This window comes from Natator depressus, chromosome 22 (assembly GCF_965152275.1).
Source record: "Natator depressus isolate rNatDep1 chromosome 22, rNatDep2.hap1, whole genome shotgun sequence".
Lineage (NCBI taxonomy): Eukaryota > Metazoa > Chordata > Testudines > Cheloniidae > Natator > Natator depressus.
In genome coordinates this window covers 18,442,668-18,465,742 of record NC_134255.1, presented here as the reverse complement: position 1 = coordinate 18,465,742, position 23,075 = coordinate 18,442,668, and the positions used below count along the sequence as shown (strand labels likewise).

Genomic DNA, 23,075 nt, shown 5'->3' with positions numbered 1-23,075 from the left:
GAGCCCGGCCTGGCGTGAGCAAGGCTTGGGGACAGCTCAGTGCAGCGTAGCTGGCGCACACACTGCTTGGGAGCGGGTGGATTCCAGGTGGTGAGTTACTGTGTTTGCTCCTGCTGTGGATCTCCCACGAGTCAGGACTCGCTGGCGAAGGCCACCCGGCAGCCAGCCTTTCCAGTTAACACCACATTGCGTGCTGACTGGGCATGCATTGAATTCTTGCTGGAACCAAAGCATAATTGAAGCTAATTTCGTCCTGCAGCTGGGCTGTTAGGTTGGACATGCAGCTTCATCTGCTGGGTACATCTGAGTTTGGACGAGTTTTCCTCATGCTCACGAGTTGGGTGAAAAAAGTGAGCTGCACCTGACCTGGAGTGGCGAAGGCAACACTGCCTATGCTCTTACCACAGGCACAGCCAGATGCTGGGCCATCTAAAGGTCCTAGGGCATTTTCATGGGCCTCGGCACCTCTTGCATAAAGCTGCTGCCTCTCTGAATGGCAGCCTTGCATCCAGCAGGCTCCCCGGACTTGAGCCTGGGGGGACTCACAGCTCCCAGTGGAGAGAGAGGACGTTCTCTAACACCAGGGAGCTGCTGTTCTGCTCACGTCGTCGTTCTGAAGGACGCACTGCTCAGTTCGGTATGACAGCCTCAGCCTGGAGATGCTTGCGGCTTTTGTACGGGCAAAGGCTGTGTGTGGGGCCCGTCTGTGGTTAGACCACAGGACTGGGAGTCAGGACTCCTGGGTTCTATTCCCAAGTCTGCTGCTGGCCTGCCGTGCGGTGTTGGGCGAATCGCATCATTCCCTGCGCTACTTTGGTAAAGCGCTTTGAGACTCGCCGGTGTGCAGAGTACCAAAAGGGCCTGGTAGGTTTATTCTCCACATGGCAGAGCTGAGTATCTCTGCAGCCACCTCTCTCCCTTCAACTGATCTTCACTCAGCTGCAACTGAAGCAGGTTTTCCAGGGGCCTCAGATCCACCTCCAGTGTGCTTCCATCCTGCAGCAGCCCGTAGGGCAAGGGGCGAGGGATTCTGCTGTATGGCACTTTCCTTCCTTTACTGGGCTATCTACAGCAAAATCAAAGGGACACTTAGGCTGTGGGCTGGGTCTCCAGAACAGGGCGCTCCCAGGCCCATCTCAACAGGCTAGCGGCTTGATCCACAGCACAGGACCACCTCCGGCCTGTCTGGGGAAGGATCAGACCAGCCTGGAAGTGGTTACTCCTTTCTGCACAGGTGATAATACAAGAAAGAGGGGGAACAAACCCACGCCCGCTCCTAAACTTTAGAACGACAAAGGCAGATGAGAACAGAGGGGAAAGCTGGGTTTTCCCAGGATTCCTGGTGAATCTTAGAGCCAGTTACAGGGTGAATGTGACTATGGAGAGGACTGAAAAGCCACCTCCCGTCCCGTAGCTCTCCAGTGCTGCATGCAGGGCCAGACACGAGCCAAGGCAGGCAAACCCAGGGATGGCTTGGTCTGGCGTCGGTAAATTCCAATGGACAGAGGTCGTGTTCTGTCTCCAAATGTCGCCAGCTCCTCTGTCTGGAAATGGTTAAACCCCCAAAGCCTCAGGCACTATCCTGGCTGAGTGGAGGGGTGACTAGGAGAGAAAGCCAAAGGGCCACGCTCTGCTGTGCAAAGCCAGACATGCTCACTGAGCCCAGGGTTTAACAATCTGCGTGAACCCACAGCCAGATGGAAGTGATGGAGGAAAAGGTCCCCCAGCCATGTACCGGCAAAGTGTTTATTGCCCCAACCCGTCGTTAGCAGAGCTCCGCCGGAGTCACCCCTCTGTGCCCTGGAGGTCCGTGCAGAGCTGTGATGTGACCCTATGGCTCAGACTGTAAGTACTGGCTAATGACGGGAATATTTGTCTGTCTGCTTTTTGGGGTACAGGGCAAGGTCACCACTGGCCAACCAGCAGAACCCCAGTTTCCCACAGTGCAGGCAGCCGACAGAGCATGCATGGAATGGGGTGTAATGCACCTGCCAAGACGTCCCTGAGCACTGAGCAACGGTGTGGGGCTAGCTCTGGAGTAGTGGTGCGTGCTTTCAGCTGGCGGGTAGATCCTGCAGCCTGTGCACTAGGGCAGCTATGGGGCCTGATTGTGCTGCAATGAAACCAGGGGTTCGCTGTTTACTCCAGGGGTCTCTGGGCCCCAGGGGATCCTGAACTGAGCCACCAGTTTGAGGCACGGCAGCATTGCTGAGCCTGTGATGGGAGCGTGGAAGGAAGAATCGGGGCTGGGAGAAGCCTGAAGAAGAGCCTGAGGATTTGCTGGCTCCTGGCCCTGGTCTGCCTTAATCTGCCCTTGCCTTGTCTCTGCTGCACCCTCTGGCTGCTGCTTCGCCAGGCTGGGGAGCTCTCTAAGATGTCATGTTCCTTTTGAATTCGCTTGCAACTTTCTATGTCTGCACTGCACTTTCATCAGTAAAACTTTTGTCGGTCAGGGGTGTGAAAAAACACCCCACGATCAACAAAAGTTTTACTGATGAAAAGTGCCAGTGTGGACGGCGCTTTGTTGGTGGGAGATGCTCTCCTGACGACAAAGCTACTGCCCCTCGTTGGGGGTGGTTTTATTTTGTCGAATTACCTCCTGCCGACAAAGAGCGGCTATACTGCCAGCTGTTCCGCTGTAAGGTGTGCAGTGTAGACATCGCTTTAGTCACAAGGAGGAGGACTGTGCCCTTTCCGAGCTGAGTTCAAGCTGCAAAATTTGGATCTTGTGTGTGTGAGATCTGTAGAACCTCTGCGCTAGCTTTGTGCTAATGTCAGCCAGGGAGACAGGGTTCCTCCCCTGGAAGCTTGTAGTAGAAGAAACTGTGGGAAGCTGCCCCTGCTGCTCAGCTGTGGTTTAGTGCCCATTTGCTACAGCCCTGTGAGTGGCCAGTGCAAACAGCAAACAATGCCTGTGCTCAACTGGTGAGGCGCCAGGAGGGAGCTGACTGTGTCTCCTGACTAATGACAGGCGATAAAATCAGTTTTGTGCTAGGAGGAGGGAATCCTTCCAAGTCACCTTTCAATGGCCCCATTTTCTGCAGCAATTTTAACAATAACCAGAGATTTTCAGAAGTGTGTGTGTGTGTGTGTGTGGCGAGCCAGCCACTTTGCACTATTGAAGCTGTGCAATAAGAATCTGGGTTCAGTACATCTCAGTTTTCTCTTGCACAGCCCCTTTCCTAAAAACTGCAATCCCAGATGTGTCTCAGCGTTAAACAGGTTGCAAAGTCAGAAAGTGGGGGATGGGGTCGGGGGAGAAGGAGTGTGAGGTCTGGGCCAGAGGAGAGATGTGGTCTGAAATGAGCGTTGAAAACAGAGAGCGAGTGTGTGCATGTGGCAGTGAGAACAGGGAGGCTGCATCACAGGGGCTGCTGCAGAGGGGAGATTCTTGCACCCAGAGTGTTAGTGAGCCGGGTCAGAGAGGGCGTGGGTGCTACAGGGCCAGGACAGTGACAGAGGTTGATGCAAGCCACAGAAGTAGGATTCAGATTTCCAGTACCCCAACATTTGGGCTTGATTTGAGACTGTCTCCAGTCAATGATGCTAAGATCCGAATTCCAGTGGTGATACCTTGGTCTGCTTTAAAGAGACAAACAATAGACCTGGTGTCAGTAAATAGCCTGTAACCCTGGCACTCAGACATTGTGCTGATCAGCACCTGGCATAAATCCACAGACAGACAGACAAAGGCATGCTGTCCTCCCAGCCCCGAATGTTACAACTGTTGCTTCTTGCTTATGAAAAGCATGAAGGGGAGCCATTTTATAACAAAGACAAACATTCTGAAACGCACCCCTCCCGAGCAGTTCCTCAGGGCCAGGGTTTTAATACAAGACCTTGATATCACTGAGGCTGTAGTCAGAGCTGATTAGATTCTCAGAGCTGACCTGGGATGGTGTTTTGTCAGGCTATTCAGCTAGCGAGGTTCTTATTTTGCTGCCCAGCACTGTGGTGTCGGAGTGTGTTCCCTGTAGGCTCTGGGAATCTGGTTCAGAGAGAACTCCCTGGGGCAGGTTCCACTCTGTAAGCACCATAACAGTAACCCAATGGGATGCGTGACTTGCTAGTCACTCATTGCCAGAACAGAACAAACTGCACTTAACAGACCGCTCAGCACTTAGCCTCTGGCTGCTGGGGAGGTGGGAGGTTTACAGACCTGGGGGGGGGAGGACGGGGGACAAAGCGATTTGTGTGTGCAGACAGCATTGGCAAAACTAATGGCACGGACTGGACTGGACTGCCTGCTACCCTGGGTGCAGGATGCTGCCTTTGCTGAGACGTGTGTTGATTACAGTAGAACCTCAGAGTTACAACGCCCCGGGAATGGAGGTTGTTCGTAACTCTGAAACGTTTGTCACTCTCAACAAAATATTATCATTGTTCTTTCAAAAGTTTAGAACTGAAATTGACTTAATACAGCTTTGAAACTTTACTATGCAGAAGGAAAATGCTGCTTTCCCTTAATTTTTTTAGTAGTTTATGTTTAACACACTATTGTATTGTATTCACTTCTCTTTTTTTTGTTGTTGGTTTCTGTTGCTGCCTGATTGTGTACTTCCGGTTCCACTTGAGGTCTGTAGCTAACTGGTCAGTTTGCAACTTTCTGGTGTTCATAACTCTAAGGTTCTACTGTATCTTTTCCGAAGGACTGGGATTGGGGCAGGCTGCTCCATCAGCAACTCAGACATTGGGCCTGCAGGAGGGCCAAGCAATGCTGAACTCTGGCTTGGCCTTAGTAGGACCCCTCTCTCCCCACCAAGCTGCCAGAGTGGTGATGGGGTAGGATTCCCCTTCCCCTCCTACGTTGCTAGCCAGTAGCCAGCCAAGAGACATGATCAAAGCCAAGGGCCGGAGCCAGGAAATCCCATAGCTCTGCCACTGACTCACTGGGTGACCTCGGCCAAGTCCCTTCCCCGCTCTGCGCCTCAGTTTCCCCGCATAACATGGGGATAATGACAGGGCACAGCAGGCAGAGCTTGTGGGGGCTGAGTAGGAAGGTCTGCCAAGCCTGGAGAATGAAAAGTGCCCTAATTAGTTATTAGCCCTTCCCCTCGCCCTGCTGGGCCTGTCAGAGCTGAGATGCCCCTCGCTGAACTCCATGACACTCCCACTGGCCTTTCAAACGGAGGCTGAGGGTGCGTCCGGCTCAGCCCCTGCGCTTCGTGTGAACTGGAGAGAGCTGGTTGCAGGGGTTTGTTCTTTCCTTTGCCCCTCAAGGTGTCCAATGTTTCCAAAACCTGGGTCTGGGCCATGTGCCTCACCTTGTGACTGGGATAAACATTATACCGAGGCCGTTAATGTTTAATGGCGTTTGTCCACCCGCCCCCTATTAATATGCTTTCCCGGTGGTGCACGCGCCCAGGCCAAGGCACCGCTGGACGGCTCACTGGGAAGATGGCTGACGGTAAGGGTCTCGCTGCTCTTCGGCTCCCAGGGACAAACTCGCTCCTGTCGGAGGCAGGCTGCACTCTGCCGGGCTGTACCTGGGAGCACGCTGCCATTCATTTACCCTCTCTGCACTGGACTTCAGGCTTTGCTGGCAGGCGTGGCAGGCAGACAGCACTCTGTGCTTGTGCAGACAGACAGACCTGAATGGCTCTTTAGCAGGGAAGTGTTCCCAGTGCTCTGAGATGTGGGGGCCGAAAGCCCCAGTTAGACATCTAAATCAGCAGAGTGGTTTGATTGTCAAAGGTGCTGAGCACAGGCTGCTCCTGCCCCACTGGGCTGAGGATGCTCAGTCCCTCGGGAAGCCAGGCTGCTCTCTGGGTGGAGCCTTCACAAGAGATCAGGAGCCGGCCATTAGGCTCTCAGGTGTAAAGTTTTTGGCTGATGCTTTTAGATGCCTTATCCTAGTGCTTGGAGTGATCTCATCCTCTCACATGAAAAGAGGGCTGTGCCCGGAGGCTGAGCTGGGGAAACCTTCGAAGGGTTCAGGAGAGATGTCCAAATAACCCCAAGAGCTCTCCCCTCAGCAGAGGGAGTAGTAGTTCTAGGAAGGGTCACTATTTTTGTAGAGGGATTTTCCCTTCGCAGTTGTTCTCACCGTAGGACTCTGTGGCAAGGGAAGGGGACCTCGAGCAGAGAAAAGCTGCCGGGGGACAGAATGAGGGGTCAGCGCAGTGGTATTATTGTGTGACCCGTCTGAGCAGAAAGCAGTAGTTCCAGCCTGGGGCATTTGTGCTGTGGTACTGAGGAGTCAGGAGGCCAGCTTCTGCCCTGCCACTTCACCAAAGGGAGTGGGAATTGCTGGCTGCCTCAGATTACAAGCGGGCACTGTGTGAAACCGGGGTGTCGGTGATGTAACACCCACAAATGGTGGCTGACTTGTGCAAACACAGGTTCCTTAGGAGGAGTTTGTTCCACAGTCCCCAGACACCCTGGAGCCATTCAGGGGGACACAGGCTAAGCAGTAAATCTGCCCATGGTTAAAATGGAGATTTGAATCTGTGACAATTCTTGCGCTTTCCTTTTTATCCCTCTTTTCTGTCTTATTCTCCCCCAACCCCCACGTGCCCTGTTTGGAATGCAGTGAGTAACAAGGCCCCCCCACTCCACCTACAAACAAAGCCAGCACTGTAAAAGGCAAGGTGGTGGCAGGCAGATGAATCAGAGTCTGAGTTATCGGCTGTTTTCTACCCAGTGCTCTGCGCGTGTTGAGAAATAATTGAGTTGGAAAGGCAGGTTAGAAGGTGAATATTGAATGTGCCAGTGACTGATTGCAGCTGTGTAACGTTACTCTACCGAGGTTAACCTTTTCCTCCTCCTCCTTAACACATTGCTTTAGACACGGTCGAGATTGGAACTTGCCCAAAGTTTTCGGGGTGTTTGGATCCACCCAGGAAGTTTGATTCTGGAAACCAATTCCCCCCGCATCCCCCAATCCCAGGGACCTGGAATCCAACCTATCTCTAGCTGCTTCCCATGATGGAAAAAATGGTCTGTAAAACATAGGAGTTTGCTGAGGACTCTTTGGAAAGCCAATCATGCGCCCCAAGGGAGACCTTTGTGTTATGTAGCCTGTGAAATCAACCGTGTCCTTGCTCCACCCCCGCTCCACTCTCCATTGCCCTCACGACCTGTTCCCTTCACAGAGCTCTCTCTGGGGACCAGGGACCCTGCTAGGTTTTACGACTCCCCCAAGATGCCGCTCCTGGCGCCCCGGGTGCTGGGCTGTGCAGGTGCCTGGCAAGCAGCAGCAGTTACAATCTGTCCGTTCAGAGCAGGTTTTGGTGATCTGGGACTGTAGGCCTGCAGAGCTTTGGGGCTATACACGTGCCAGTAGCACTAGCCTGGGACGTGGAGCCCTCCCTAGGCCGGCTGTGAAATCCCAGCAGAGTCTCCAGAGGTCGTGCTCAGGATTGCCTGGCCCTGGGCATGAGTGCTGTGTGCCCTGATCGGAGTGCCCAAGCCTGCCACTCTCAGCTGATCCCCAGGTATTTATGTGGCCCTGGTGAAGGTACTCTTTAGGGCCAGCAAGCAGTTATACGTAGAGCGAAAGTTTGGCTCACACAGCGTGATTATAGGTTAGGACTGTGGTCTTTTGGCGGAGCTATGGGAGGCCAGGACCAGGATAGCAGGCCCTGGTGCAGGTTGGACCAGAGCTGCATTGGCAGATCAGTTTGGGAGACCAAAGACGGGACTAGCAGGGAGGGCCTGTGGGTCAGAGAGGAAGTGCATTGGCACAGATGTTCAAGAGAGAAAGGGCTGGAATAATGGGGGATTGGGGGAAGAGAAAGGGCTGGAATAAGGGGGGGTAGCGGGGGAAGGGGCTTCAGGTCTAAGCTGAAGGGTAGATTTAGAAACATGCTGTTGAAAATGAATCGCACCCACATTGGCCTTGGGCAAGTGGGCAGAGGGCGGGGAGGTACACGGGACTTGCAGACTCTCTGGCACCGGGAGCAGGTGTGTAATGGTCGCTGTGGAAGCCACTGGGAGCTGGTTTCGTGGGCTAGGTTAGGATCTATCCGTGGCATTCCCAGTCTCCACTGCCAGCAGCCCCACAAGATCCCACAGGGCTTCACCATCAGCCCGTCAGAGTGGGGCTGCTGTAGCCTGGGATCACTGTGCTGGCTTGCCCCGAAGGCTCTTCTCGGCTGCCATGGGCAGGGACGCATCAGCTGTTTTCCCAGCTCTCCCTGGAGCCCTGGGCACTGTTCAGGAGACCTGCCCTCCCTGGGGCAGCTAGGCCCGGAGTCTGGGGTGCGGGGAGCCTGATCCATAGCAGCTCCCTCGTGTCAAGGAGCTACAATACACCAACAGCTTTGGGACCCCACCCCATTGGCTCCTCACCGAACTGCTCCCTCTTTTTCCAGAGATCGTCCCCGAGCAGGCGCCTGACAAGTTCACCTATGGTAAGACTCGTCTCTGCACCGTCCCACGAGGACCCGGCTGCCCCGGCCTTTGGTCTGTAGTTCTTTGTCCAGTGGTTCGAGTCCCCCTGTGCTCCGAACACCGTGGAAGAGATGGCCCCTGCCCCATGTCATTACCCTATCAATAGGACAGAGGGGGAGTGCTATTGGCCCGCTGCCGGGGAACTGAAGCAGATTCAGTGGCTCACCCCTGGTCACACAGGTCTGGGATGGGCCAAGGATTGAGCCGAGATCTCGACATGGACCTTAGCCCCCAGGTCACCCTTCTGCCCTATGGTTAGCCCATGGATCTGTGGGCAGTGCCAGCCCCAGTAACCATCCTGTAGCCAGTCGCACAGCTCGGTGAGCCTGTGGGTAGCTGTGTGGGATGCCTTTGGTGGCACGCATACATGTCACACGTGTGTCACAGAGGGGCTGGGGGCCCGACACCGAGCTGCATGGCACTGGGAATCGGAAGCAAAGCCCCTCAGGGCGCTGTTATAAGGTGGCGGCCCAAGCCCAGCTGCCATTGACGCTGGAGCTGCAGCGAAGGCACGGGCCACCCCACCGGCAGATGACTCTTGCTCACCCAAGAGCTTCAGAGCTCGGTGAGATGCGACTCTCCCCCGCCCCCCCGGCCCGGCTCCCTTTGCTCCGCCAGGCTAACCGGTGTCTCTCTCTCGTTCCGAGACTACGAGACCGTTCGGAATGGGGGGCTGATCTTCGCCGTGGTGGCTTTTGTGGTCGGACTCCTCATCATCCTCAGTAAGTGTCACTACTGGGGGGCTGCAGACTGGTCTCCCGCAAGCCCAAAGGCCGGGGTCACGTGGGGGCTCTTCTCTGCCCCCCAGCTATGCTGCACAGGGCTGCCTCGCTCAGGGGAAGGGAGGGGAGGGTGCGTCCGTGCTGCGTGCACAGATACAGGCAAGCAGAGCCCTGCCTCAGTGTGCGTCACAGACGGGGGGTCGGAAGGGCCTGCTAACATGCCCCTGCTTTGTGGCAGGATGAGGTCCATTATCCTTAAGCCATCGCATGGTCGAGGGGCCGAGGGGCCTAGGGCCTGAAGGACCCCAGCAAGGGCAGTTCCATTTGTCAGCTACGCTTAGAGCTTCAACTTTCCCTGAAATGTTTAACCTGGCCTCCCCTGCCCTCCCTGCGCCCTGGGCTTGGACATCAGTGAGAACAATGGCTTCTATCTCTCATATCTCCCCTCTTCTTTGTTCTCGCTGCAGGAGGCCCCTCTGAGCTGGGGGCCAGAGGCTGGGTACCTGGTTCAGTACTTAGATGCAGATTTGGGTGCGTGTTAATCTTTCGTAGAAGCTGGTAGGAAAATTTCCATCAAGGCAAGAGTCCAACAGAAAATGGGGGTGGGGTGGGGAGGAGATTGTGCAAATATTTGCAGAAGCAATTTTGCATTTTCCTGCCAGCTTTAAGGCTCAGGGTGAAAAGGTCACCAATTAAAATTGGAAGCAACAATATCTGACATTTCTAGAGGCAGAAATCAGGTTTTCCAAAGTGCTCCGCTCCTGCAGACTCACTGGTGACCCAGCATGCTGGGCTGTTTTGCAAACCTAGCCACATATACCCAGGGGACACTTTGCCCACGGCTGACAGGCAGCCAGCTCTGGGATGAAACACAATAACAGTGCACAGTGCTATAGGGAAGAAAGGGAAGGAGAAAACTGTATGCACTTGAAACTGCAGCAGCAGTTTAGTAAGAGATGCAGAATGGAACGACCTGGGGTGGAGTTCGGCCAGAAAGCCTGGGTCAGCATCCCGGCCTCTGTGCAAAGTGCCATGGGCTCTTTAATAACCTACGCCATGAGGCTCACCCACTAACCCCAAATGCTGCACACTCTGCAGATGGGAATAACAGCGTATTCCATGTGGGTGCCAGACGCTCGGCTGCTCTTTATTGCTGTGCTCAGGGCAGCTCCCAGCCCAGGCTCTCTCAGCTGGTGTCCGAGCCTGGCTGGGCCTTGTGGGGGCATTTGGCTGAACAGGGCGTTTGTTCAGAGAGCTCAAGGAGGCTGACGTGTCCCATTGGCACCCACAGGCCGGTGGGGGAGAGCCCAGAGCACGTTCCCAGAGTGCACCTCCCTCCCGGCTGGGCAGGGGCAGGCGGCTGCCCAACGTTGGAGTCAAACAAGGAGGAAAATAACTATGGGACTAAACCAAGACCCGGTGGCTCAAAAACCAAAGCTGGGGGTCAGTCCAGAGACGGGCACGGATCTCACCTCACCCCCATCCCCACTGCCCGGGGGCTGGCCGGCCCCACAGCTTTGGGGATCCCAAGCCAGACTCTGGTGCTTGTTAAACCAGGGCTGTGCCTAGAGTTCCCACCACGGTGGGTGGGGTGGCCTTGGTACCTACGTGACGGCTGCAGAGGCCACGCTGAGCTGAGAAGGCAGAGGCTGCAGGGGAGGGGCTCATTGCCCCACAGGGGCAGCAGGATTATTGCATCAAAGAGAGAGGAGCAGCAGAAGGTGGGGTGGGAGCCTGAGAGCAGTGAGGGGGCGTGTTGGCCAGGGAGCACCGAGGTGGGGCCAGGGAGCACTGGGATGGGGAGGGGCAGCATCAGCCAAGGCGTAGGAGGCCTCAGACTCTATCCCTTGTTTCCAGGTCGGCGGTTCCGCTGCGGAGCAAAGAAAAGAAGGAGGTTGGTGTCATTTTAAATCGTTCAAGTCAGTCAGCCCACATCTTCTCTTTAGTGGGAGTCTGTAGATGGTTCAAGGGCCGGGGACATTCACTTTCCCCTTGGCTGCTATGGCTCAGGCTGATGCTACTTTCTCTCTCTTTTCCTTCTGCTTCCTTAGACAAGGTGACGATGATGAGCTGTAGCTGCAGGTACGTGGAACAGAGGGAGAGCAGTGGGGAGTGGGAGGCAGCGTGGATAGCTGGGCTGTGTAGTGTATCAGTCTGGTGGTGATGCCGGATGCACCGCACCGTTAACAGGTGTCCATCCTGCTAGGAAAGGGTTCAGTGGGCTCTGCTGACTCCCTGGGGCAGGAGGCTCAGTACCCAACCAGGACATAAGGGAGATGGGAGGGATTCTCTGGGAGGCAGAGGATCTAGGGTGTGGGCTGAGCATCCTAGAGAGAGGAGTCCTAGGAGCTTCCCAGCCTGTGGAGAATGTCTGAGTCTGAGCTTTCTGCATGTATTTATTGCTTAGGTAAAACCAGACCCGAGGGAAGAGCTGGGGCTGGGCTCTACACACTGTGCGGGCTGTGTCTGCAGTTTGGGAGAGGCCAGGGGGTGGGGTGGGGTGCGGGGGAAAGGATCCAGGTGGCACCTTTTGGGTCTGATCCAATGTGAGGAAACAGCATTGACATCCACACAGTGCAGCGGCACTCTGGGACAAAAACTTCTCAGCCAATCAGATGGCTCAAGGGGCTGAGAATGGGATTGCCCGGTAGGTGTGGCCTATCCCCATTGGGGTGTGTGTGTCTGCAGGGTGTGTTTGTGCAAGAGGAGTGCTGTGTGCACCAGTAGAGGGCACAGCACTGAGCTGAGAACTGGTCTGCAGGTCTCTACTTCCCGGCTGATTTAACCTGTTGGATTTTTTCTTTCCAATTCCAGAGCTGCCTGGACTGTCTGGAAAGAGGCTTCCTGCCCAGTGCTCTGTTGGAGTCGGGGGAATTCTCTCCAGGAGCCAAGCCCCTTGCACCGGAGACATTAACCCTCTCAGCCCTGCACCTCTATACAAATCCTTTTGATGGCTTTCCTTTGTAAAATCGGTTCAGTGCTTCTTTGCCTCAATAAAGCTCCTGCTGAGAGAGGGTTAAAGCTTGTACCAAGGTGGGTTTGAGTCAGCCGGTTTCTCTGCCCTGTATCAGTTTCTTTTTCTGTCCAGAAACATCAGACAATTCTGAACACAAACCCAGCAGGTAAAATTCCTCCCCCTCCATCCCCATAAGCAAAAGGGGTTTGAACTTTAACCTTTTAAATGAATGGCCTAAGTGCCAGAGGGGGAGGTATTCTGAGCTGGGCACTCCCTCAGACTTTCCTGTTGAAGCTGGTCCACCTTCATTAAATGATAATTGGGGCGGTCCCAGTCGCCCAGTGGTTTGGATACCTCCCCCGAGATCAGTGAGCTGCTGGTTGAGATGGGATTTGACCATTGCTCTCTAACCTCGCAAGTGAAGGGTCTAAGTGCTGGACTGGGACATATTCTGATGTGGGGCTCCCTCAGTCTTTTCTATTGATGCTGGTCCACTCTAACTACATAATAACTGGGCTAAAACTTGCCTCTCGGGTTTGGGGCTTAGAGCACTTCTCTGGGATGTGAGTGACTCTGGTTCAAATCCCGCCTCTGCCTCAGTAAAGGGGATTTGGTGCCTGCGGTGCAGGCCCTTATAAATCAACTGTGGACTATACAGAGGAGCTCTTGCTGGTTTAATTAATGAGTAATTGGGGGCCATTCAAAAGACCCAAATCACTCTTTTGTCCCCAGTGGCTAGGATACACGCCCAGGCTGTGGCAGACCCCAGGTCACTCCCCTTCTCTGCTGAGGGGTGTGAACTGGGGACTCCCACCTCCCAGGGAGAGTCAGAGGTGGGCAAGCCCTGTCCAAATCCCCTCCCTGTCCCCAGGGGACAATGGCCTCCTGAGAAAGGGAGGGGGAAAGGATGTCACACCCCAAAGGGCAATCAGTAGGAAGGCAGAAAATCCCTGTAGAAACCCCTGCTGACCAGGCAGCAGGAAGTTGAGCAGCCTCTCCTACAGCCCAAGCAAGCACCCTAACCACTAGACTATAGAGCGACTCTGGCTTTTGGCGTGGCCTGAAGGACACTTAAATCAAGTGAAACTTCAGAAGGCGAGAGTGAGGGAACCCCTCACTCAGCACTGTCCCTCAAAGCGCACACCCAGGCTGCAGGAGAGCCCTCTTCAAGCTGCTTCTCAGCAGGCCCAGCAGGGGATTTGAACCTGCCATAGCCTAACCCTGGGTCTGTAGAGGGAGTCCTGGCGCTGGCCCAGCCCAAAGAATAGTTAATTCAATTGGAACAGCTTCAAGAGGCAGGGAGCCCCTGAGCACAACACCCAGGAGCTCTCACTTCAAACTCCTTTACAGCAGCCCAAGGGGGAGATCTGAACTATCATCTCCCACGCTCCAGGCCCGCAGCCTAACCACCAGCCTGCTGCCAGAGGCTTGTTTTGCCATTGGCTCAAAGAATAGTTAAGCCAAGTAGAACAGCTTCACCAGGCAAGCGTGAGGGAGCCCCTTGCCCCCAATTTCTGTGGCCCATCACCCGGGCAGCAGGAGATTCCTCCTCACATCCCTTCTCTTCATCAGGCAGAGAGGGATATTCAGGGCTGGCCTAAAGGATAACCGTGCCCCTGGCCCCCGCTGCCTCCCCGTCCATCACCCCGGCCCCCACATCCATCCCCCCACTGCCCCTGTCTGCTGCTGCCTCCCTGGGCTCCCCACACATCTCCCCCACTGCCCCTGGACCCTGCTGCCTCCCTGGGCTCCCCACCCCCAGGCCTGCTACCTCCCCTGCCCCATTGCCAAGCTGCCTTCTGTGATCTTGCACCCCTCTCCCGCCCCTCTCCTTGCCTCTTGCCTCTGCCAGCTGGAGAGCAGCGGCTGCTGGCCGGGAGCCCACAGGTGCCAGGGCTATGAACTGCCGAGCCGAGAGGTGTCATGCCTCAGCCCCAGCAATCCCCGGCACAAATTAAGTACTGATGTTTCCACCTGGGGTGGTCACCCACCCGTATGCTGGTCCTGTCTATTTTTATTTCTGCGGGGGAATCACAGGCTTCTTAGAGGGAATGAATGGTGCCCCTGTCCTGTGCATAAACACACCCTGGATTTTTGCATCCATCCCCCCCCTCCCTTTTGAAGCCAACTGACCTGCCCTTCCGATGCAGATGGGAAATGTCCCATTTTTAAGAAAGGGGTGAATAATCTAAAACCCCATGTTGGTCCCTCTCTCTCTGGGCTCCCCTGACTCTCACACTGCTGGTGCATTCTCTGCTGCGCCCTCCTGCCCTCACCATTCTGGCGCGGTGTCTTTGAACACAATGCCTCCGCTTGGTCATGGGGAGGGAAACCAGACCAGGCAAAGACAGGGTCTGCACAGCTAGGTTCAGGGCAGCAAATCAAGCGGCCTCCAGAAGCCAGGCAGGAGTGGGGAGGGATGCCTGCCCTGGCCCCTGTAGCAAAGAGGCATGGCTGCCTGTGGAGATTGACAGCGAGGGACCACCAGACGCCCCGTGGTGGGTGGAACCAGGAAGGCCACACCCATGGTGCCAGAAGCAGAGGGGTGGGGCAGGGACAGGAAGTATAAAAGGCGGGCCCTGCGCCCCAGTTGGGCTGGAGCTGTCAAGGGAGATGGATGTGTTTTCCCTGCTGCTGGTGTAGGTGCCTGCAGAGGACTTCTACTGCCCTGAGGATTCTCCAGAGCTGGTAGACCTGGCTGATGCTGAACTGGGATTGCCCCTGGCTGTGTATCCTGGGGAGGTGGAGGATGACCCTGGGACTCAGGTACACCTGGAGGGGAGGAAGTAGCTCAGGGACAGCTGATGGTAGTCAGGCTGTGTTGCTGCCTGAAGACAGGTCAGTGTGTTGTGGGTAGATCCCTGCTGACCCAGTGGTGGGACACTTTGCCACTGCCTGGAGTGGGACCCAGGGAGTTGGGTGGGCCTGGGGTGGTAGCCTCCCCACCTTAGGCTGGGAGGCCTGTGTTGGTCTCCTGTCTGCTGAGCTAAGATCTGCAGACTCTCTGGTGTCCTGCCTGGGCTGAGGGGTTGAGTCCTAGAGATAGCTAAATTCCCCCTTGTTTAAGTGTGATAGTGGAGAGGTGTGGCTGCCCTAGGAGATTGATGGGGGGATGGCCATGCACGCCCACATGCTTACAATCCCTGTGATATTTTGGGGATGAGCACTTTGTTCTCTTCCCTGGAATGTGTGGCTCAGTGGGATATTTCTATGGGAGAAGAAGAGAGTCCCATGAGGCTGCTGGAGCTGGGCCCCTAAGGACATGGTGAGCTGGGGTATATTTAGCAAGGGCTATGCAGCTTGCAGGGAAAGCACCCTTCCTGGCTGGAGAGTCATTGATCCTTTTGGAGGGCGTCTGGAGAGGAGTTCCCATAGCCTGTGCAATCTGATATTTAGTGGCATGTAAAAGTGGCACATACATTGTGTGGGCTTGGCTGGACCAACAGGGACATCTACTGTCCAGCTGGTGTAATCCAAGCTCTGGGTTACCTGGGAGTTCCCACACTTGTACTTCTCTGGAAACACAGCCGTCTAGATACTGAGCGGTTGCCCTCAGTAGAGCTGGGGTGGTCGCTTTGTGCCCCTGACCACCAGGTGCAGGACGTGAACAGTGCACTGTTTCCTAAGTCTTGTGCTGAGAATTGGTTAGTAATTAATGAGCTCATTTATTTTATTCTGTTCGGAGGCATTAAAACTAGGGCTGGCGAGATTAAAAATTAATCTTTTGATCGTGTGCCATTTATTTACATATTTGGATGTTTTCTACATTTTCAAATATAGTAATTGAAATTACAACAGAGAATTCAAAGTGTACAGTGCTCACTTCATATTTTTATTACAAATATTTGCACTGTAAAACAAAAGAGTATTTTTCAATTCACCTAATATAAGTACTGGAGTGCAATCTCTTTATCATGAAAATTGAATGTACAAATGTACAAACTCTAAAGTTTTACATTGTTGTTTTTGAATGCAGATTATTTTTGTACATAATTCTAAAAGTCCAGTCAATCCTGCTACTTGTTCAGCCAGTCGCTCAGACAAACAAGTTTATTTACATTTGCGGAAGATAATGCTGACTACTACTTGTTTACAGTGTCACCTGAAAGTGAGAACAGGCATTCGCATGGCACTGATGTAGATGGTATTGCAAGATAGTTATGTGCCAGATGCACTAAAGATTCATGTCTCTTGATGCTTCTGTCACCATACGTCCATGCCGATGATGGGCTCTGCTCAATAATGATCCAAAGCAGTGCGGACCGACGCATGTGCATCTGCATCATCTGAGTCAGATGCCACCAGCAGAAGGTTGGTTTTCTTTTTTGCTGGTTCGAGTTCTATAGTTTCAGCATCAAAGTGTTGCTCTTTTATGACTTCTGAAAGCATGCTCCACCCCTCATCCCTCTCAGATTTTGGAAGGCACTTCAGATTCTTAAATCTTGGGTCGAGTGCTGTAGCTATCTTTAGAAATTTCACATTGGTATCATCTTTACATTTTGTCAAATTTGCAGTGCAAGTGTTCTTAAAATGAACAACATGTGCTGGGTCATCATCCAAGACTGCTATAACATGAAATATATTGCTGAAATGCAGGTAAGACCGAGTAGGAGACAAACAGTTCTCCCCCAAGGAGTTCAGTCTCAAATGTAATTAACGCATTATTTTTTTTTAACGAGCATCATCAGCATGGAAGCAGGTCCTCTGGAATGGTGGCCGATGCACGAAGAAGCATATGAATCTTTAGCGCATCTGACACGTAAATATCTTGTGACACCAGCTACAACAGTGCCAAGCGAACGCCTGGTCTCACTTTCAGGTGACACGGTAATTGAGAAGCGGGCAGCATTATCTCCCATAAATGTAAACCAACTTGTTTCTTTTAGCGATTGGCTGAACAAGAAGTAGGTCTGAGTGGACTTGTAAGTGCTAAAGTTTTACATTGTTTTGTTTTTGAGTGCAGTTATGTAGCACAAAAAACTACAGTAAGTTGCACTTTCATGATGGAGATTGCACTACAGTACTTGTTTTTCAATTCATCTTATACTATTTTTATGGTGCAAATATGTCGTCAAAAATAAAGTGAGTACTGTACACTTTGTATTCTATGTTGTAATTTGATATATTTGAAAATGTAGAAACATCCAAAATATTTATTTCAATTGGTATTCTATTGTTAGTGTGATTAATCACTATTAATTTTTTTGAGTTAATTGCATGAGGTAACTGCGATTAATCGACAGCCCTAATTAAAACCCCTGGCAGGAAGAAAGCAAACCAGCAATTAATGTAGAGGCACTTGAGATCCTCTGGTGGGTAGCTAGTCTGTATGGGGCCTTGCACTCCCAAGGGGCATCACAGAAAAATGCCTGGAGTAACTATGGGACACAGCCACAGCTCAGGGTAAGGCCAAGGATGCAGGTATGCTGCAGCAGGAACGCATGCCTCACTGCTGGAAGGAACAGCAGGATGGCGATGGAGGGATAAGACCCTGGCGTGGAGTGTGACTCCAAGGACTGATTCTGGGTCCATCCCTGGGTCAGCTCATCCCTATGTGAACCTATGGCTGGTTCATTTTCTTATCCCACTCCAGCCCATCTGGAAGGCTCCCCAGCAACACAGCTAGGCATGGGATAAGGGCCTGGACAAACACAGATGTGCTGTTACTGCCACCTCGTGTCCAACTCTGTTTGCATGTATAGGTTCTGGCTGTAGCATTTATTATTATGCAAGTTGAGTTGCATGTTAAAAGTGTTTCTCTCTCAGGAGCACTGTCAAGTTCATGTTCCAGTGTTTCACAGCAATATGGTATCAATATTACAGAACTCAAGATCACTAGAAATATTGTTATGCTTTCTGTTTTAAATCCCCTTGAAAGCTGGCTTTTGTTTAGATTCAGACATTTCCTCTGGAAGGTTTGAAACTCAAACATTGCAGCATGTTGCTAAAACAGAAGAGCCCAACAATGAAAGCTGACTGTCAGCAAAAGTGAAACTGACTTGGTTAATTTTTGCAATAGATTCAGCTCAGATAGTGAGACTAAAAAGGGTTCACGGTGAAAAGAAAATGTAGATGTTTAAAATCTTTTCAGGTTTATAATTTAAGGGGCTTATTAATAAACACAGACACAGAAGCTTTAAGAGAGACTCTGTACAAATGCCCATTGCACCAACAGCAATCAGCATTCCTGGAGGATGGGAATAAAGTGCCTCACTGAATTTCACTGAGGGCCAGGCAGACATGACTGTGCTGTAACTCACTATCACGGAGTAGCTTTAAAGAACTGATATGCTGTAATATTTTCAATTGATTTATATTTTTGGCAGTGTTACAACTTATACAAACAAGGATGTGCTACTGTGCAGTGCATAGGCTAGTACAGTTTGTAAGGTCCTGTTAGGTCCTGTTAGTGGTGCCTGTCACCCATTTATATTTTAAATCTCTCCCCATCTGAGTGTTTTAGTTATTTCAGTGGCTAGGTATTTGCTTCATCGCTTCAGATTACCAGAGTATAAACTAGTGCTCAATGAGTTGCAGCAGGGAATTCTTCCCCACACAGTAACAGGAGCTCCTGTTTTCCCATCCTTCTCCTCCTCCACCCCCACCCCCCCCACACACCTTGCTTTTCCACTGACATCCCACAGGTTGGGTACAAGAGGACTGCTGCTTTCTGAAGTACCCCTGTGCTTGGCCCTGCAGCAGGATTGCAGCTATTCCTCTTTCCCCACTCTAAACAGGATTGCAGGCTGTGGGGTCCTATTCAGCAGCCCACCAGGTCGCTGTCCTTCCTGAAATCCTCTCCATTCATGCTGCCTCCCTTAAATGTTCATGCTCTCGCTGGAGAAAAGCAGGGGTGAGCGGGGGGAGAGTCATTTTCTGTAAGGCCTCGAGGGAGGTGCACAGTGTTAATTCTGACTACGCAAACGCAGCCTGTCACTCTCCTGTTTGCAAAAACCCAAATTCATTTCTCCAGTGCAGAGACTTGAGAGAGTCTGAAAGAAGTGACAGGGTGAAGCTGAAGTACCATTTTTATCTCTGGTCTAAGCAACACCAGCTTTGTATTGAAAGTCCAGCCTTTCATACAATCCCAGAAGTGTCGGACTGGAAGGGACCATGAGACCTCATCTAGCTCAGTATTATCTAGACCAGCCCTGACAGGTTTGTCTAACCTGCTCTGAAAAACCTCCCTTGACAGATTCCACAACCTCCCTGGGTAGTTTGTTCCCATGCGCCACCACCCTGACAAGAAGTTTTTCCTAGTGTCCAACCTAAACAGCCCTTGCTGCAATTTAAGCTCATTTCCTCTTGGCCTATCCTCTGAGATGAACAAGAGCGAACTTTCTCCCTGCTCTGTGTAACAACCTTTTCAGGGATGGTTTGAAAGGGGCTTTAACCCCTTGGGCGATGTCTTCTTAAGACAGGAACATAGGAGAGGTTTCAGCTGTAACACATCCCACTCCTCAGGCAGGTGCTGTTTTTCCACATGGATTTTTGGCATGTGCCATCCACGCAATGGCCTTGTTAAATCATAGCATCACAGGAGAACTGAGTCCATGATCTGCTAATTAAGAGATCTCGACAAGGTTGTGACATGCCACCTTGGGAGCACCTGAGTAAATAATTAAGCATATTGGCTAATATGATCTATACAGAATAGACAGGGCTAGTGGGATCACTGCCATCCAGTGTGCCAATTCTCTAGCAGCCCGTCACTGCTGCCATGCTAAGCTGAGGCCCTGTCTATTGGCCATGGCTGGGGAACATGTCATCGGACAGAGGTGAGGCCCATGGGACGCATCCAAGGGTGTTTGGCATGTGGTGGTAGAGCCCCCTTAAATCTTGCTCATTTTAAAATCCCCTGGAATGTGACTCTTAAGTCAGACTGGCTCAGTCACTCATGGGGGGGGGGGGGGTGCTGTAGGGTGCTGAGAGCTCCAGTCCTTCTCAAACCACTCCAGCAAAGGGGGAGAAGCCAGCGCACTCCAGATACACAGGAGAAGAAATGTTATCATTTCCTGTCAAGGTTCCTTCTCCACTCTGAACTCTAGGGTACAGATGTGGGGACCTGCATGAAAACCCCTAAGCTTATTTTTACCAGCTTAGGTTAAAACTTCCCCAAGGTACAAACTATTTTACCTTTTGCCCTTGGACTTTATTGCTGCCACCACCAAGCGTCTAACAAATATATAACAGGGAAAGAGCCCGCTTGGAAACGTCTTTCCCCCCAAAATCCTCCCCAAACCCTATACCCCCTTTCCTGGGGAAGGCTTGATAAAAATCCTTATCAATTTGCATAGGTGAACACCGACCCAAACCCTTGGATCTTAAGAACAATGAAAAAGCAATCAGGTTCTTAAGAGAAGAATTTTAATTGAAGAAAAAGTAAAAGAATCACCTCTGTAAAATCAGGATGGTAAATACCTTACAGGGTAATCAGATTCAAAACAGAGAATCCCTCGAGGCAAAACCTTAAGTTACAAAAAGACACAAAAACAGGAATATACATTCCATTCAGCACAGCTTATTTTATCAGCCAGTTAAACAAAACAGAATCGAACGCATATCTAACTAGATTACTTACTAAGTTCTAAGACTCCATTCCTGTTCTGTCCCCAACAAAAGCATCACACAGACAGAGCGAACCTTTGTTTCTCTCTCTCCTCCAGCTTTGAAAGTATCTTGTCTCCTCAGTGGTCATTGTGGTCAGATGCCAGCGAGGTTATCCTAGCTTCTTAACCCTTTACAGGTGAGAGGGTTTTTCCTGTGGCCAGGAGGGATTTAAAGGTGTTTACCCTTCCCTTTATATTTATGACATGTCCCCTGAACGCATCCTGAGCTCAGGGCAGTGAGATTCCTCCTGAGACTGCCAGGCCTGGAGGCCAAGCAAAGGAGGATTTGGCTGGAGAAGGGCCTGAGCTAGAAAATGTACAGTAGGGTGAGGGTGGAGATTTCAAATGAGCTAAATTTGGGGCCTGAACTAACACCCTGGCTCCTAGAGAGCAGGTGCAGGAGGTAATATCTGTTGGGGGTGGGGGTGGGGGTGGGGGGAGAGACAAGCTTTGGGGGAGAGATGAGCTTTCCAGCCTGAGAACTCTCCCTTAGGTCTGCAAAAGGTACTCGGAGTGTCACAGCTAAATACAGGGTGACACTGAATGTTTAGCGGAAATAAACATCTTTGAAGGGACCATTCAAGGTGAAGTGGCCCATTAACCCCAGACCCTGATAGTGCATCCCTGTGTGGGGATAATGCTAGCCCAGGGCCCTTTTCCAGACAGCAGATTGTTTTGGTCCCTTGTTCATGTCTCATTTCACTGACCACTTGCGTGTGGGACCCAAGGGAAAGAGCACGGGTATGAGATGAACCCTGGGCCATGGCATGGCTGCAAACCCACCCGGATGCCAGGGCTGTCTCACTGGGGGGCCCAGCTATTTCAGCACATGCAGGTACCTCCCATGCCATTCTGCTCATGGGGGGTGGGTGAAGGGGAGAGGAGACGGGTGCTGGGATGACAGAATGCCAGGAAGAGGGTTATGGGGCGGGGATTACAGTGCAGTTACTCCAGTCAGACCTTGGGTCAAATGCTCAATTTTTCCCATAATCTTCCCACCATCCCTAAGCCCCCCGTGTGTTCCTGAAGGGCCAGCACAGCAGCCTCCATGGCCCACACTAAGGCCATCTGCCTTGTTTCCATTGGCACCTTGTCAGCTCCTCATCCCTCACGCATGTTAGTGGGGAGGGTCACACAGATGGGAACAGCCCATTCCCCGAGTCCCCCGTGGCTGGAAGTGAACAGATTAACAGGCACAAAAAGCCATGTCTGGATTTCCTAAGCAGGAGATCTCTGTCTGGGCACCAGATGGCATTAATAGCATTATTCTGCACTTTGTGCAAATGGCCCAGCAGCCTCTGAGCCAACCCCATGGAAAAGGGGGCACAGGAGCACTTAGGGGGCCTCTTCTGGGGTCAGGGCAGGGGGCAGACCCAGCTGCCAGCACCTGAAGGCTGTGAGCTGGAATCTACTGCTGAGCAGTTGGCTGGGGGCAGAGGTTAAACTCCAAGGCAGGCTATTATTAGAGTTAAACTGGGAGAAGCCTAACTAAGCCCTTCAAGACGGGGCCACGGGAATCCTGTCCTAAGCTGCAAAGTCCAAGGTGAGGGGCCAGGGAATGCAGGCCTCCCTGGGCAGGAGCACACCGGCTGCCAGCACCTTCTGCTCTGTCCTGGCACCCAAGGCAGCGCTGCTGCTTCTTCTTTTTTTTTTCCCCCCCCCTCCCCCCATGGAGGGGATTCCCTACCCACCAAGGAGAACCCATCTGCCCCCAACTCCCGCCTGTGACAGAGCGTCTGAGCGACAAGCTGCTGAGATTAGAACAACCCCTCGTGTCACCTTCCGGCTCAGGAGCGAGAGAGGGCTTTACAGGCCATAATCAAGCCAGCCTCCCAGTGAGCAAGGAGCAGCCCATCTAGCTCCAGCTGGGGACAGGGAGGTGAAGGTGCTTGGTCAAGGTCACCCGGCTAAGTCAGGACTAGAACCCAAGTGGTGTCCTGTTGGGAGAGCCCTGTAGAACTGAATAGGGACTAACCCCACTCCCTGGGACCTATAGACATTGCTCTAAACCCTACAGAACTGGCCAGAGAATGGGCGTGATTGAGGGGGGTTTGTTGGGGTTAGAACTCTAGGGCTGGGCTATCCTTCTCCAGACTGTTAACAAGATCCTAGCCCGCGACAGGCCTTCTCCACACAAGCAGCCTCCCAGCTGCCTGCTCGAGCACTGCCCAGGCTGGGGTAAGCGATCACAACACAACCATGGTGCGAGCAGCAGCCCCATGCTGAGTGCTCCTGGAGCATCCCCAGCACGACAGATCTCAAGGCCCCTGCATGCTGCCTTGGCTTTGACACTGGCACATAAATGCTTCTGTGCAGCATAATGAAGCTGCTGCCCTAATTATCCATAAATAAATAAATGATCATGACTGCTGTCAGAGGTGCTGACAAGGATAA

The 23,075-nt window shown here is 52.5% G+C and overlaps 1 protein-coding gene across 1 annotated transcript in view; it reads left to right on the top strand.

The window, feature by feature from the left end:
- The window catches only part of FXYD6 (FXYD domain containing ion transport regulator 6), a 52,184-nt gene extending 40,035 nt beyond the window's left edge, over positions 1-12,149 (top strand). The window contains exons 8-12 of the mRNA XM_074936537.1: positions 5,305-5,407; positions 8,316-8,354; positions 9,042-9,116; positions 10,974-11,010; positions 11,931-12,149. Coding sequence (XP_074792638.1) covers positions 5,305-5,407; positions 8,316-8,354; positions 9,042-9,116; positions 10,974-11,010; positions 11,931-12,030 — 354 coding nt within the window. The 3' untranslated portion in view covers positions 12,031-12,149. The remainder of the gene's footprint in view (positions 1-5,304; positions 5,408-8,315; positions 8,355-9,041; positions 9,117-10,973; positions 11,011-11,930) is intronic.
- Positions 12,150-23,075: the final 10,926 nt, after the last annotated feature.